Source organism: Notolepis coatsorum, assembly GCF_963971535.1.
Source record: "Notolepis coatsorum genome assembly, chromosome: 12".
In the NCBI taxonomy this organism is placed as follows: Eukaryota; Metazoa; Chordata; class Actinopteri; order Aulopiformes; family Paralepididae; genus Notolepis; species Notolepis coatsorum.
Window position 1 is genome coordinate 15,927,454 of NC_140176.1, and position 14,104 is coordinate 15,941,557.

At 41.8% G+C, this 14,104-nt stretch overlaps 1 protein-coding gene across 1 annotated transcript; it reads right to left on the reverse strand.

Moving 5' to 3' along the window:
- Positions 1–2,634: 2,634 nt before the first annotated feature.
- LOC311237774 (elongation factor 1-alpha-like) lies at positions 2,635–11,621 on the reverse strand (the record flags this gene model as incomplete). Its single annotated transcript, XM_084325752.1, has 8 exons — positions 2,635–2,885; positions 7,622–7,723; positions 8,554–8,788; positions 8,880–9,136; positions 9,373–9,523; positions 9,598–9,894; positions 10,801–10,980; positions 11,478–11,621. 8 exons carry the CDS (start codon positions 11,619–11,621, stop codon positions 2,635–2,637), a joined length of 1,617 nt encoding a protein of 538 aa, XP_084181878.1.
- Positions 11,622–14,104: the final 2,483 nt, after the last annotated feature.

Sequence of the window (14,104 nt, forward strand, 5' to 3'; positions counted from 1 at the left end):
CACTTCCACCCACATGGCCATGCCTGGAATCCTTATCTATTCCCTCCCTTTCATCCCCCTCAGAGCCAATGACTACCACAACAGAGCCTTAAACCAGACAACCCCCAAAGACGGCACATGGCACCCTCCAGTACCGTCTAGCTTCAATCCCCACTTCCACCCACATGGCCAAGTCCACCCAACGACCACTACTCAGGCACATTTCAGTGGTTTCTGCTATTTGTTATGGAGAGAAATAAAAGTGAAGAGAAATTATGTTCTTGGGTCTTGTAATTCATTTGGTGCTTTGAAGTTCAAACAAGTAGAGAAACGAGCATTTGTGGCTTTACATTTACAAGTTTTACTATCTGCAATCTTGCAGTCATCTGTTCCACTTCCAGGTTTCAGGCTCCTTCACTTCCAGGTCATACTTCTGAAGTAAACTATACTGCTGTAAAGATTAAAATTCTGAGTCAAAGGTATTGTTTGTTTCAATGTCTTTACAGTATGAGCAGATTCATCAAATTCGATCAGTGTGCTGTGCATCTCTGCCTTACATAGAATGATGGTGTTTCTTGCTGGAGGAATCATTCTGGGAAGAGTGGTTGCTAGCTTATTTGTAGATGGAGTTTTGACTTCTAAAGTAACTTCCCTACTAACTGTAGGAGCAGATTTTTTAACTAACATTACTTTACCAAGTCAAGAGTTTTATTCACAGTAAACAGTGAAATGCGAGGGGTCTTGCCCGCAACGAGTGCAATAATACAATAAGAATAGGATGAGAATAAGACATTTGTGCAATAATACAAGGAATAAGACATAACTGGTATGTACATAAAGTTTACATGCTAAGGTCCTGCGATAGTGCACTACACTGTTAGCTACAGATGAGGCACTGGGTCTTATGTACACTACTATACAATGCTATACTAATCTACAGTTATATGTGTCTTAATGCTAGCTTGCTATATCCATCCATCCATCTATAATATATCCAGGACTGGAGTATCTTCCCCGATACTCAGAACTTCCTTAACTGTCTCAGGTGGTAGAGGCGCTGCTTCGCCTTCTTTACGACTGAGGTTCTCAACGCAAGAACCAGTGGTGAAAATTATTCTAGGTGGGGCGGTGCCATATTCAATCCGTTTCAGTAACTACAGTATAGAATCAGACCTGCAAACTGATAAGAGGTGAAAAGGTGACATGTTTACGAACCTGTAGGTTTGTGGGCATTGTCCCCCACAAGAAAATCATTGTGATTTTAATATGTAAACGAAGCACTCTGAGGAGAAAATAAATGGAAAAGACGACCTGTACCCGTACAATTACATTTTCATATATAACGCAGAGGCTGAGAATCACTTTTCTTGCTGCCAGTAGAACTGGAAGAGCTGTCGCGTGTCGCCCTAACCTTTGAGAAGCTTTGTGGTCCGGGCTTGAACTTTCCATAAATGTGTCCATAAATCCATTTAGTTAGATCCAACACTGTCTGAATGTATCTAGTGATTATCAATTTCCGATGACAACTATTAGTGTTAAGTTATATCCTGGTTGACGTGATGTCTGCGCCAAGGTCTTTTATTTGTATTTTCTCCACCAAATTTCTCCTTTCAAATGGCTTTTGGAGAACAGATATTATTGAATTTGGGGGCAGCTGTAATCCTGTCTCTTGAGTCCCTGCGCTCATCATTGTCGTCATCACGTTAGTCCGCACCCCCTAACACACCAAGGACTCTGCTTGGGGCGCTAAATTAATCGCCTTTTAGGCATCATATTTGAAGACACTGATTGGCTAAATTTAGTTGCTAGGTGCATTTATGTTGCCATGTGCATTTTTCAATTGGCTGCGTTGTGCACTGTCAGTGGGGCGATGTTTCTAGTGCCCCAGAAGAGAGAGGAGATGAACAGGAAGCACAATGATTTATATTTGATATATATTATACGTTATTGTGCATTTTAAATACAAACCTACTTAAAATGAGTTATTATTTATTAAAGAAAATTTTTATATTTATAGCGGTCGAAATCTACTATAATAGAAAAATCCAAAACCACTTTCCACCAGGGGGGGGCGGCACCCTAGCGCCCTCTATGGACCAGCCGCCACTGTGTAGAACCTTAATATTATAGCTTATAACATTATGATCACTGAAGCCAACAGGAGCAGATACTGACTTTGATCACAACTCCTTAACATTGGTATATGATCAATATGTGCAGCAGGTGTGATCAATACAGGTGGCAGATAAGAACCCAGAGATCATACTTTTAAATGGAGCAAAAGGAAGAACATTCGGCTTCAGAGTCAGTTTGAGGGCATTCCAGATGTTGGAAGCATTAGAAGGAAAAAGCATTTTTTCCTAATTTAAAGCAAACTCGAGGAACCATGAGAACCAACCAGTCTCATCAACTTGTAAGTGTCAATTTCGTTAGACATAGACAAACGGTGGAGGCAACCATGCAAGGTGCTAATTTGCAAGGTTTGGGGAAAATGTATTGAAAGTTAAAGGTGAAACACAACACGTGAAAAATACGAAAATGTCCTATAGACAACATGTCAAGCCAATTTAAAAAAAAAGCAAGAACATGAGAACAACATTTATTTATTTGAGATCAACATGGAAATCGTTTTTCAAACATGTCTTCTCAAGCATCCTAGAGTCCCTGGTCCAGCTTGCGCTTGCAGCAGTGGCGAAGATTCGGCTGTTTTGAGCGGTCATGCTCAACTGCCTGCAGCACATTTTGCAGGTGCTCCTGGCTGCTGCCGCCGCACTCTGGGCGGTCATTCACAACATTGACGGCACGTACATTCACCACACCCATCTGAAATGGGATCAGCTCGGAACAGCTCATCTGTGTTCCGAGATTACAGCGGGAATGTGGCATCCAGCCCAGGGACGCGGCAACTGGGGGTGTGGCGGGGAGTGTAACTGCAACTGCAAGGTTGTTTTGGCTTTATTTATTCCATTGTAACCGAGGCTACTCAATGTCACAGAGCGGAGCGGCACTGCAGATTTACCCTACTCTTGGAATTCATTGCCAGATCGTCATAGGGGCGCTGTCTCGATAATGCAGTGTTGTTAACAGCGTGTAGCCGACGCATGAACCGGTTGGGATTCGAATAGACGCGGCCTGGAAGCGTCAACGCGGAACTGGAAATCAGTTGGTAAAAAAAATAGACGCAGTCTGGAATAGTTTTGGGACGCTGAATTCGCAGTAAAGGAATATATATCTGCGGTTTCCCTGGCGTGAACAAGCCAGCAGAACTATCCGAGCCCCCGGGAGGGTGGTCGAAGACCTTTTGCATGTCTGCAATCATGTATGCAGGGAACGAATTGCAGAGGGAGGGTGCAACAGGTGGGGTAAGCTGGGCTGTGATGTGTGCATCAAACCGGTTACATGTTTGTCTCGCACGCTCCGCAGAGCTGAGCGTGAGAGCGCGGTCTCTAGTGAACGAGAGTGTTGGTTTACCAGAGTGGTAAACCTATGACGTTATTATTATATCACTTATCTCAGCACCCCCTCATAACACGTTTCAGACCCTGTTGAACGCTCTGACTCAATAGTATCCATCTGCAGAACGTCAGCTCCAGCACTCTCAGGCCCCACGCTGAATGTGATTTGACCAAAGCAGAGTATACACACAGACAGTGGAGCTGTTTGCAGATAGCGAGCATTTTGACTTGTTGCGTGGTGGCGATGTCTCGCAGACAATACAACTACAAGTATAATTATATAATATATATATTTTATTAAAAAAAAAAATTATATAAAAAAAAACATTTTAATCAAAAACGATCAATATCTCAGCACCCCCACTTCCAGCCTGTTCTCCATTGCATCCACCAGTCAAGCTGTAGCCTCACTGGAGCGCCTGGCCAACGCAATGTTCCGCAGCTTGTTTTTAGCGCCGAGAAGCGCCACCATCTTGCTCACCATTGGGATATTGGTCTTTCCATAAACTACTTTAGCCGCCTCGAACCGCGACAAAGCTCTGTTCAAACCTGGTCGCATGGCATGCAGTTGCATGTTGCAGTTGTACATCATGCACCGCAATATCTGGTGACCACTTGGCACTGGCAGCTTGGTGCCAGTGATGATGGCATTTGCATTGGTGAGACCGAAGACCAGGCTGCAACTGCTCAGGCAGGAGCCTCAGCTGGGCATCTTGTGAGAGCTGGATCCTGTGGATGGGTGATGGCGGTGTTGAGGGAATTGAGTGCCTGTAAATGTAAAGTGGTGTAACCATGAAAAAACACAAAATAATATATATTTTCAATCATGCACCTTGAATACATAAAATCATTATATTAAACATCTCAGACTAGTATGAACCTATAGGGGCTCAATCCTCAATTTATTTAACCCTTAAATCTAAGTAACATGTGTTCCTTGGGGTCAATTTGACCCCAGCAATTTAAACGTCCAGATACTGATTATAGTTTTTATAATTAAAATCGTTACCCAAGTTTGTGTCAGGTACTTAATGCTGTGGTCATGTGCGGTGCTATTCCCAAACCAGGAGGTGATGGTACCAGTCAGGATGCTCTCTATTGTGCACGAGTAGAAGTTCTTAAGGATCTTCTGACTCAGTTTGAACCTAAGGAAGTAGAGGTGCTGCCGTGCCTTCTTCACTATACTGTCTATGTGTGTGGTCCATGTCAAGTCCTCGGTTATGTGGACTTCGAGGTACTTGAAACTGTTCACTCTCTCGACCGGTGGCCCGTAGATGCTGAGGGGTTGTAGTCCCTAGCCCCCGACCTCCTAAAGTTCTCAATCAGTTCTCGTCGTTTGCAGAGATCAGGCCCACCACAGCTGTGTCGTCAGCAAACTTAATGATTGTGTTGCTGTTGTTCTTTGCCACACAGTCATGCGTGTAAAGCGAGTAGAGGAGGGAGCTCAGAACACAACCCTGGGGGGCACCTGTGTTGAGAGTGATGGATGAGGAGGTGCAGTTACCGGCTCTCACTACTTAGTGGAAGTCCAAGACCCACTGGCAGGGGTCGTAGTTCAAGCCCAGGTCTCTGAGCTTGACGACGAGCTCGGAGGTGACTATGGTATTAAATGCTGAGCTGTAGTCAATGAATAGCATTCTCACATAGTTCCCCTGCCTCCAGGTGTGATGCTGCCGTGTGCAGCACATGGGCTATGGCGTCCTCCGTGGACCTGTTGGGCGATATGCAGATTGCAGGGGGTCCAGGTTGTTGGGGAGGGAGGAACAGATGTAGCCCGTCACTAGCTTCTCAAAGCACTTCATGGCTATGGAGGTGAGAGCTACAAGGCGATAGTCATTGAGGCAAGAAAACATTTTCAAAGGAAATAGATATGTTTATGAAGGGTAGGTATAAAAGCATAGGCTTCTTCCTACATCTTTTAGGCCATTTTAATATTGTTTAGAATCTTATATTAGACTTGGCGACTTTGACTCACAAATGCGTGCAGGTTGGATGAAAAACATCACAAGATTTGTGAACTCAGAACCTCCAGGGACCATGTGAATGTGGCATGTCTGCAGTGTGCCCCAGAGTTTATGGTGCGGATGGTTCTGGTAAACTCAATAACCTGTAAATTGATCAGGACCAATTCATCTATACAAGACGATATAGTGTGCAGATGTTATTTTAGGTAATCATTTGAAGACCAATTAGCTCACTTACTGTGCACACATTTGGAAGAAACATTAGGTTGACATGGAGCTCTGAAGAAAGAATATCTTAACTCAATTCCTTTAGAAAATGTGATTCATGAATCATGACATGTTGCGTCGTGATCTTTTCTAAGCGATACAATGAGAAATGGCAAACGACTCAGGGTCCATTTAATTTAAAGGGAGGACATTATAGAATAAAATGCATATAAAACCATAAAATAAATCATAGTTTAAAATAAAAATAAATTGATTAAGTAATTAATTCCATATAGACATGACTGCTACGACTATATGTATGAGTCAGATGAGTGTCACACCTATATAAGTCAGATGACTGCTACGACTATATGTATGAGTCAGATGAGTGTCACCTATATGTATAAGTCAGATGACTGCCAAATAGGGTTCACATAGCATAGTTTCACAGAAGCAACTAATTAAACTGGTGTTTTATGTAAACTGGTGTTTTATGTAGTTCCAAGTGTGCAGACCTCGTGAATGAATGAATTAATGAAAACTTTATTTAACAGATTGCAGAATGGGTACAATACAGTACGGCTCAATACATTAAATTGTTAAGGGGATGCAGACCTGAGAAAGACGTTTGTCTTGTTTCCATCAGGGTCCCCCATTTTCAATTCATATAGACATTTATGACATACACAACATACATGACATTTATGGCATAGGGACATAGGTTTTTAGTACCGATACATTTGTGACATAAGCGGTATTCAAATATACAGTACTGTTACCCCTAGATCCTGACAGATCTAGGGGTAACTCTTCAGTCAAACACCTTACTGTACCTTGATTAGATTCCAATTAGTCAATCGTACAGTATGAACATTGGCATCCAACCAGAGCACACGCTAACAGTAAGTATATACTGTAACAAAGCTACTGCGTAAATTCTAAAGTATACATACTAAGCAATGGTGGCCAGTGGTATAACTAAGTAGTAGGTATGGGATGTATAGATAGGGGTCCTAATGAGAGGATTCAACGCCATCGATTATAAATGAAATCAAATCTTTTTTGATGACCTATAGTCATGCTGAGTGAATCAGTTCCCCCAGCCACATTCATGTATTCAAATATTTTTGGGGAATTAACTGATACGAAGGAGATTCATGATGCATTCGTTGCCTGAAGAAAATCGTAATCGTTGCGAGGTCGCATCATTACACCCCTAATCTATATACTGTAAATGGCCATCATAGTGTTATAGGCAGACTATAGGACGAGGTAGGTAGTTGTGATAGTGTAAGGCAGTGAAGCCAGTAGATGGTATGGGCAGAGTTCCTATGCTATGGTCATGGTCATAGAGTTCAGCGAGTTGACAGACGGGAACCAGCCAAACCAAGCACCTGCCAGAAACGCCCACCACATCCAAAAAGACACCAGCACAGGGAATTAGCCGGCCAAGAGTGTAAACTAGGGATGTCCAATATTATCGGACGATATTGGCATAAACATTTGATGGAGAATATCTGTATCGGTTAAAAAAAATAAGGGGGAAAAAGTATTTTATTTACCCAGGCAAGCAAGTAAGAACAAAGTATTATTTTATTTATTGTCAAAGTATGCATAATGTAAATGTTAACCTGAAATTATTCAGTTTTTGGGGGGGGGGCCTGCATATATCGTATCGGTTGATATCGGTATCGGAAATTAAGAGTTGGACAATATCGGTATAAAAGCCAATATAAAGCATCCCTAGTGTAAACACTTGAAGTTGTCAAATAGCCACACAAGATACAAAATACTTTGAAAGCTTATTTATTTCAATAAAAAAAAAAAACAGCTTTACTTTTCCATTTGAACACAGGTCATTCAGTTCTAGTCCTTCACGACAGCTTAATTTGACAAACATAAAATGGAACATTAAAATTATACAGAAAATCTGAAAAGGGAAATTCCTTCATACCAGAACACACTGGTAAACAAAACTCTTGATTACTAGACAAGACTTAAAATAAAATTATTTACAGAGTGGACCCTTCTCAGGTTTCTTCAATCCCTTGTCCTTCTCCACCGATTTGATGACACCCACCGCGACAGTCTGCTTCAAGTCCCTCACAGCAAACCGTCCTGAGGAAAGGAGAACCAACACGTCTCGTCAAGCCAGCCTACAGTTTGAATGATACAACAGCAGTATACAGTGTAGACATGTGCCAAACCAAGAGTGACATGCTTAATTGAGACAATGTTCGATCTAGTTGGAGCTTAAAGGGGAACTCCACTTTTTTTGGAAATTAGCTTATTTAACATCTTCCCTGGAGTTAGACAAGAAGATGCATACCTTTTTTGTCTCCGTGCGTGCATTTTAGCTTTGGGAATAGACGCTCCGTTAGCATAGCTTAGCTTAATCACTGGAAGTGAGGCAGGACAGTAGCCTTACAGTGTATTGCAAGGTCTGACATTGACCAAACTTGATATGCATGACCTTGGTGGGCTCTAGGTCAACTCCTGAAAAGGGGGTCAATGTCAGACCTTGCAATCAAAAGTTAGGGGGCGCACTGAAATTATGGCAAGGGTTATTAGCCCCCTAACTTTTGATTGCAAAGTCTGACATTGACCCCCTTTTCAGGAGTTGACCTAGAGCCCACCAAGGTCATGCATATCAAGTTTGGTCAATGTCAGACCTTGCAATACACTGTAAGGCTACTGTCCTGCCTCACTTCCAGTGATGAAGCTAAGCTATGCTAACGGAGCGTCTATTCCCAAAGCTAAAATGCACGCACAGAGACAAAAAAGGTATGCATCTTCTTGTCTAACTCCAGGGAAGATGTTAAATAAGCTAATTTCCAAAAAAGTGGAGTTCCCCTTTAAGTAAATACAAGTTGTCCCAGTAAAGCAGTTTAGCAAATACATACTGTACATCTCATGTAGAAAACCAGAAGGACTATAAGATACTATACCTAGGGGAGGATATGTGAAGAAGCTCTCCACGCAGAGGGGCCTGATGGGGACCAGTTTTACAGTAGCCGCATCGCCAGACACCAGCGTCTGTGGAGAGTCCTCCAGTTTCTTCCCAGAGCGGCGGTCAAGCTTCTCCCTCAGCTCAGCAAAGCAACAGGACACGTGGGTGGTGTGGCAATCGAGGACAGGAGAGTAGCCAGCCTTGATCTTACCTGGATGGTTCAGAATGATGACCTAATGGGAGACAGCAATGATGAAAATTTAACAGTAGCCTTCAGTCAGGATGTCAGCAGTGACCAACCCGAGCCAAACCCGTTAAACCAACCTGAGCCACAAAGCTGTGGACATCAGAGGGAGGATCTTGCTGGGCGTTGCCCGCCACATCCCCACGTCGCAGGTTCTTCACGGACACGTTCTTAATGTTGAAGCCCACGTTGTGTCCCGGCAGAGCAGTCTGCAGCCCCTGGTGGTGCATCTCTATAGACTTGACCTCAGCAGTAAGCTTGGCGGGGGAGAACATCAGCGTCATACCAGGTTTAAGGATGCCAGTCTCAATTTTGCCCACTGGCACAGTCCCAACCCCTGCAGAGTTGAACAGAAGGGGCATCAAGTCACCCACACAAGTAGACCAATCTGAAGATGTATCTTAGAAGAAAAATCATTCCAATCAATGCAAACTACCAAACACTGCCAAGCGTGCTCATTATAATTCCCCTGCTGTGAATCTGAAGGAGATTATGAGACCCTGTACAATTTAGAACAGGTGAGGTGCTTTAATAAGGCGAGGGACTGGTCAAGCCATAAAGAGCACAGCTGACCTCCAATCTTGTAGACGTCCTGCAGAGGGATACGTAGTGGCTTGTTGACGTTGCGCACCGGAGGGCGGATGGAGTCTAGGACTTCCAGCAGAGTCCTGCCGCCTTCATTACCATCCCTGCGCCTCACTTTCCAGCCTTTGAACCAAGACATCTGCCAAGACAAAATGTTCAGGATACTGCAAGTGATACAAGAAAATACATGTTCCCCATGTTGTCAAAACATACCTTTTGAGTTGCGGTGATCATGTTCTCCCCGGTCCAGCCAGAGATGGGGACAAAAGGGACCGCGGTGGGGTTGTAGCCGATCTTCTTAAGGAACACGCTAACGCTTTTCACCACTTCATCAAAACGTGGCTGGCTGTACGGTGGTTCAGTCACGTCCATCTTATTGACACAGACGATAATTTGCTTGACACCAAGAGTGTAAGCCAGCAAGGCATGCTCTCTAGTCTGACCCTTCCTGGAAATGCCAGCTTCAAACTCCCCCTTGGCTGCAGATACCACCAGGAGAGCAACATCAGCCTGGAAAGGAATTCATAATGTAGTAGGGCTTCAATTAAGGAACACCAACATTTTGGGAAATGACAAGATGGATACCAATTTCCTCCGTGTTCAGTAGAGCTATCCGACTGCAAGCTAGTACAAATGAAAACAGATACGGACCACTAGCCTAGCTTAAAACACCAGGAGAGATGTTTGTCAACAGCTAGGCTAGTGGTCCCCATCCATGGTTTGTGACAAGCTAGGCTATAGCTTGCAGACCGATTGCCTGCTCTGTTGACCGCACAGAGGAAAGTGGCATCCATCTGGATAGTCTTTGAAGACATAGTATATAGCAGCGTAACATAGAATAATAATATATTAAAATATTGTACCAATATGGTGTAGTATAAATAGTACGATTTAGTTATATTATAGAAAATTATATAGTATATAGAAGTATAATACATTATATAAATGTATAGCTACGTGTGTGTGTGTAAATGAATGAACCTAAATATGTAGTTTGACTGATAGATACACAAAATGGGTTTATTTATGTTTATTTAATTTGGTTGTGTTGATGTTTCCAGTTTTACAAAATGGGTATATTCTGTTTGGTTTTACACAATAAGTCAATCGGTGTGTTGTGTGTGTGTGTGTAGGGGCAGGTATATATAAGAATTTCTCTTCTTCCTGTTCCTTTCGGCCATGGGATTTGGTGAATTATATGAATATGTACCGTTGGACTGTGGTAATTCCATGTACGAATAAATAAATGGTAAGCGCATTTCCTGTAGCGTTTGTGTGTTCATTAGGTATAACATTAGCACAAATTATAGTCAAGGCCTACAGAAAATACAAACATCATACCATTCATAAATAGTGAAAGGGCATAAATACACAGAGTGGGCCAAACGTTGCCATCAGCCCTGTGAAGGCCACTACCTGTGATGTGCCCGTTATCATGTTTTTGATGAAATCACGGTGGCCTGGAGCGTCAATTATGGTGATGCTGTATTTGTGAGTGTTGAATTTCAGCAATGAAATGTCAATGGTGATCCCTCGTTCTCGCTCAGCTTTCAACTTGTCCAAGACCCAGGCATACTTGAAGGAACTCTTCCCCATCTGTGGGACCAAAAACAAACCGTAGATTCAAGGCACTCTTCCAAAAGTTTAGGCTAGTTCATCATGCAACTTAGAGCCACCATGAGGCATTACAATGACAGTTCACGTTTCAATTATGAACTAGCCAAATACTAAATTACTCCTTGGACCAAATAGCAACAGTATTTGCCACAGCCCTCCATTTCTGCTTTTTATCCATATAAGCCGGTTGATGTTTTCAGAGGGAACACATCTAGCCCAGGGACTACAGCTGAAAACTAGCAACCCTGCTAACGTTGGCATATTTACAGATTAATTTGCATTCATTTATAAATATATAACCGTTGATTGATGTGCATGCACGGTCACTGATAATTTTTTAAAGAGTAAAACGAATTTAGAAACAGTAGAGGCCAAGTGCCTTTCACAAGTGATTTGGATTGATTTTAAAACAGCAAACAGCAAACAGCACATGGGCTATAAATCTTTAAGAAAAAAAATTAATAGTCATTCCATACCTCAGACGCAGCCTTCTCGAACTTCTCGATAGTTCTCGGGTCGACGCCGCCACACTTGTAGACGAGGTGTCCCGTGGTGGTGGACTTGCCGCTGTCGACGTGGCCGATTATCACCACGTTGATGTGGGTTTTCTCTTTCCCCATAGCAGCAGGGTTTGATAAACAAGATCACTGTAAAATATCCAGGAACAGCAGAACAACACTTAACCTTCTCCGTCTCAAAAGGAATGAGACTATGAATGATCACAGTGGAAGAGATTAAATACCACAACACCTTAATTGAAGACAGCTGCACTGCTGCTCAATAGATCTGGTTGTGAAGCTGCATCCTGATTGGCACTCCTGATTGGCACTCCTCCAATGTACAGTTTCTACGTCAAATGTATATACACTCTTTTTCTGGACACTTTTGTATCACAAACAGTACTGTATTTGCAAATCTGATATGTCATAAATGTATAGATGTAGCAGTACTGTATATCTGTATGTCATATATGTTATGATGAATTGAAAATGGGGGACCCTGATGTAAACAAGACGAAAGTCTTTCTCTGGTCTGCATCCCCTTAACAATTGTATGTATTGAGCTGTACTGTACTGTACCCATTCTGCAATCTGTTAATAAACTTTTCAATCAACCAATCAAAACTGTTGTATTGGGGTTGTGAGGCGATGAAGCGAGAGGTAGTGGTCCAGCAGGTGAGAAGGGAAGATAGGATTTCGTATGCAGAAGCAGTTAGGAAGGTAGGATGCTTTCATATGACCTTATGGTGAATATTCCATGATGTGATTAAATCCAACCAAATGCTTTTACTCCTGCCCTGATATCAGTCTGGATTGAGACCACTGCTAGAATCTAGAAACTATTTTACGCTGTAACAGTACAGAAAATATCTTGTATACATTACAAATATCACTGTGCTATTGTCATAAATGTAACCTTATAGAGAATATACATGGCTTGACAGATATCATCTACTAAGATTTACGTAGAATGTTGTGTCAATTACAAGGAGACATGATAGATTATGATCATAAAAATACTCTTTGAATTGTGTCCAATATGTTTTTTCTTCTCCCTCATTGAAAAATACACAATCTATGAATATGCTAATTGTGTTTTATTTAAAAAGTACCAAAACATTTAAATACAACTAATAATTTTTTTAAATAAAATAATTAGAGAATAAGATAACAATAACAATAAGCCATAACAAAAGATAACATTGAAGCAGCGTGGGTGAAAATGGAACAGTTCCTAAATGGGCAGGACCTTTAAACTGCCGCTATCATTAGCGCTGTGAGGTCGCTGGACAAGTCTCAAACTAAGTCCGAAAAACTTCAATTTAGTGTAAAAATGTTCAGAACACCTTCAACATGTATGGGAAGGTCTGATATTTACCTTAATTACAATATTAAATGATCAATAGGCAACTGATGATTTTTGACAAAAAAAAAGTATTTCGTATTATATCTTGACAGTAATCGATAGTGGGAAAATAAGACGTTTGACAGTGAAATGCACAAGACCACAGCAGACTACAGAGAGTGGTCCGTTCAACCGAATTCACAATTGGAGGGGGGCTTCCCACTCTCCAAGACATTTACAACAAGCGGTGCATGGGCAAGGCTAAGAGAATAATCAAAGACTCCAGCCACCCAAACAACTGCCTCTTTGAACTGCTGCGGTCAGGCAAGCGATACCGGAGTCTCATGGCCAGTACAGAGAGACTCAGAAGGAGCTTCTATCCCCAGGCCATCAGGATGCTCAATGAACAATGAACAATAAGCAAATCATCAACACACCCACAACACACATACACTCACTTTAAATAAACAACACACTGTAGCACCCACTTTACCACTTTAGACACACTTTACACTTTATATTTATATTTATATTATTGGTAAGGAAATTGCACATCATTCTCATTCCTTATTGCACCTCACCACTACAAGGTGGCACCACAAGCTAAGCTATACAGTACCATTTTTGTAACAGCTGTACATACTGTATATATAGATACACTGAACAATTTAGTTGTTTACAATTTTGTTGTTTACACTTGTTTACGTACTTGACTTCTTCACTTTCTATTTTATACTTTTTATACTTATTTTATACTATCTTGTTATTATCTAGCACACTCTCAGGAGCAACACAGAAAGAAACATTTCATGCAAAGTATTCTGTATTCTGTATGACAACTAATAAAGAAACTTGAACTTGAACTTGAACTTGAAATGAATCATTCCAAGTAAGGGGCAGTCCTCCTGAGCTAAAACAACAAAATCCAATCAAACAAACAACCAAGTCAAATGATTGGAACAAGCGAGTTGTCTATCAAACCCTCTAGTGACACACACGCTTGTTATGCACGTACACAAAGGCCGGCTGCTGCTAACACATAGCAGCCTGCTAGCTAGTGGGTGTGGCTTTGGATGCATCCTGATGCGTTCTAACTGGGAAGGGCGTTGTCGAATTCAGTTTAAGGATTTGAAAATATTTCTAAGTTCTTCCCAAAATCAACAGCCATCTTTTTGCTTTTTCAGTTGTTGTTGTTGTTGTTGTTGTTGTTGTTGTTGTTGTTGTTGTTGTTTTTAAACCCACTCTCAAGGTAACGAAA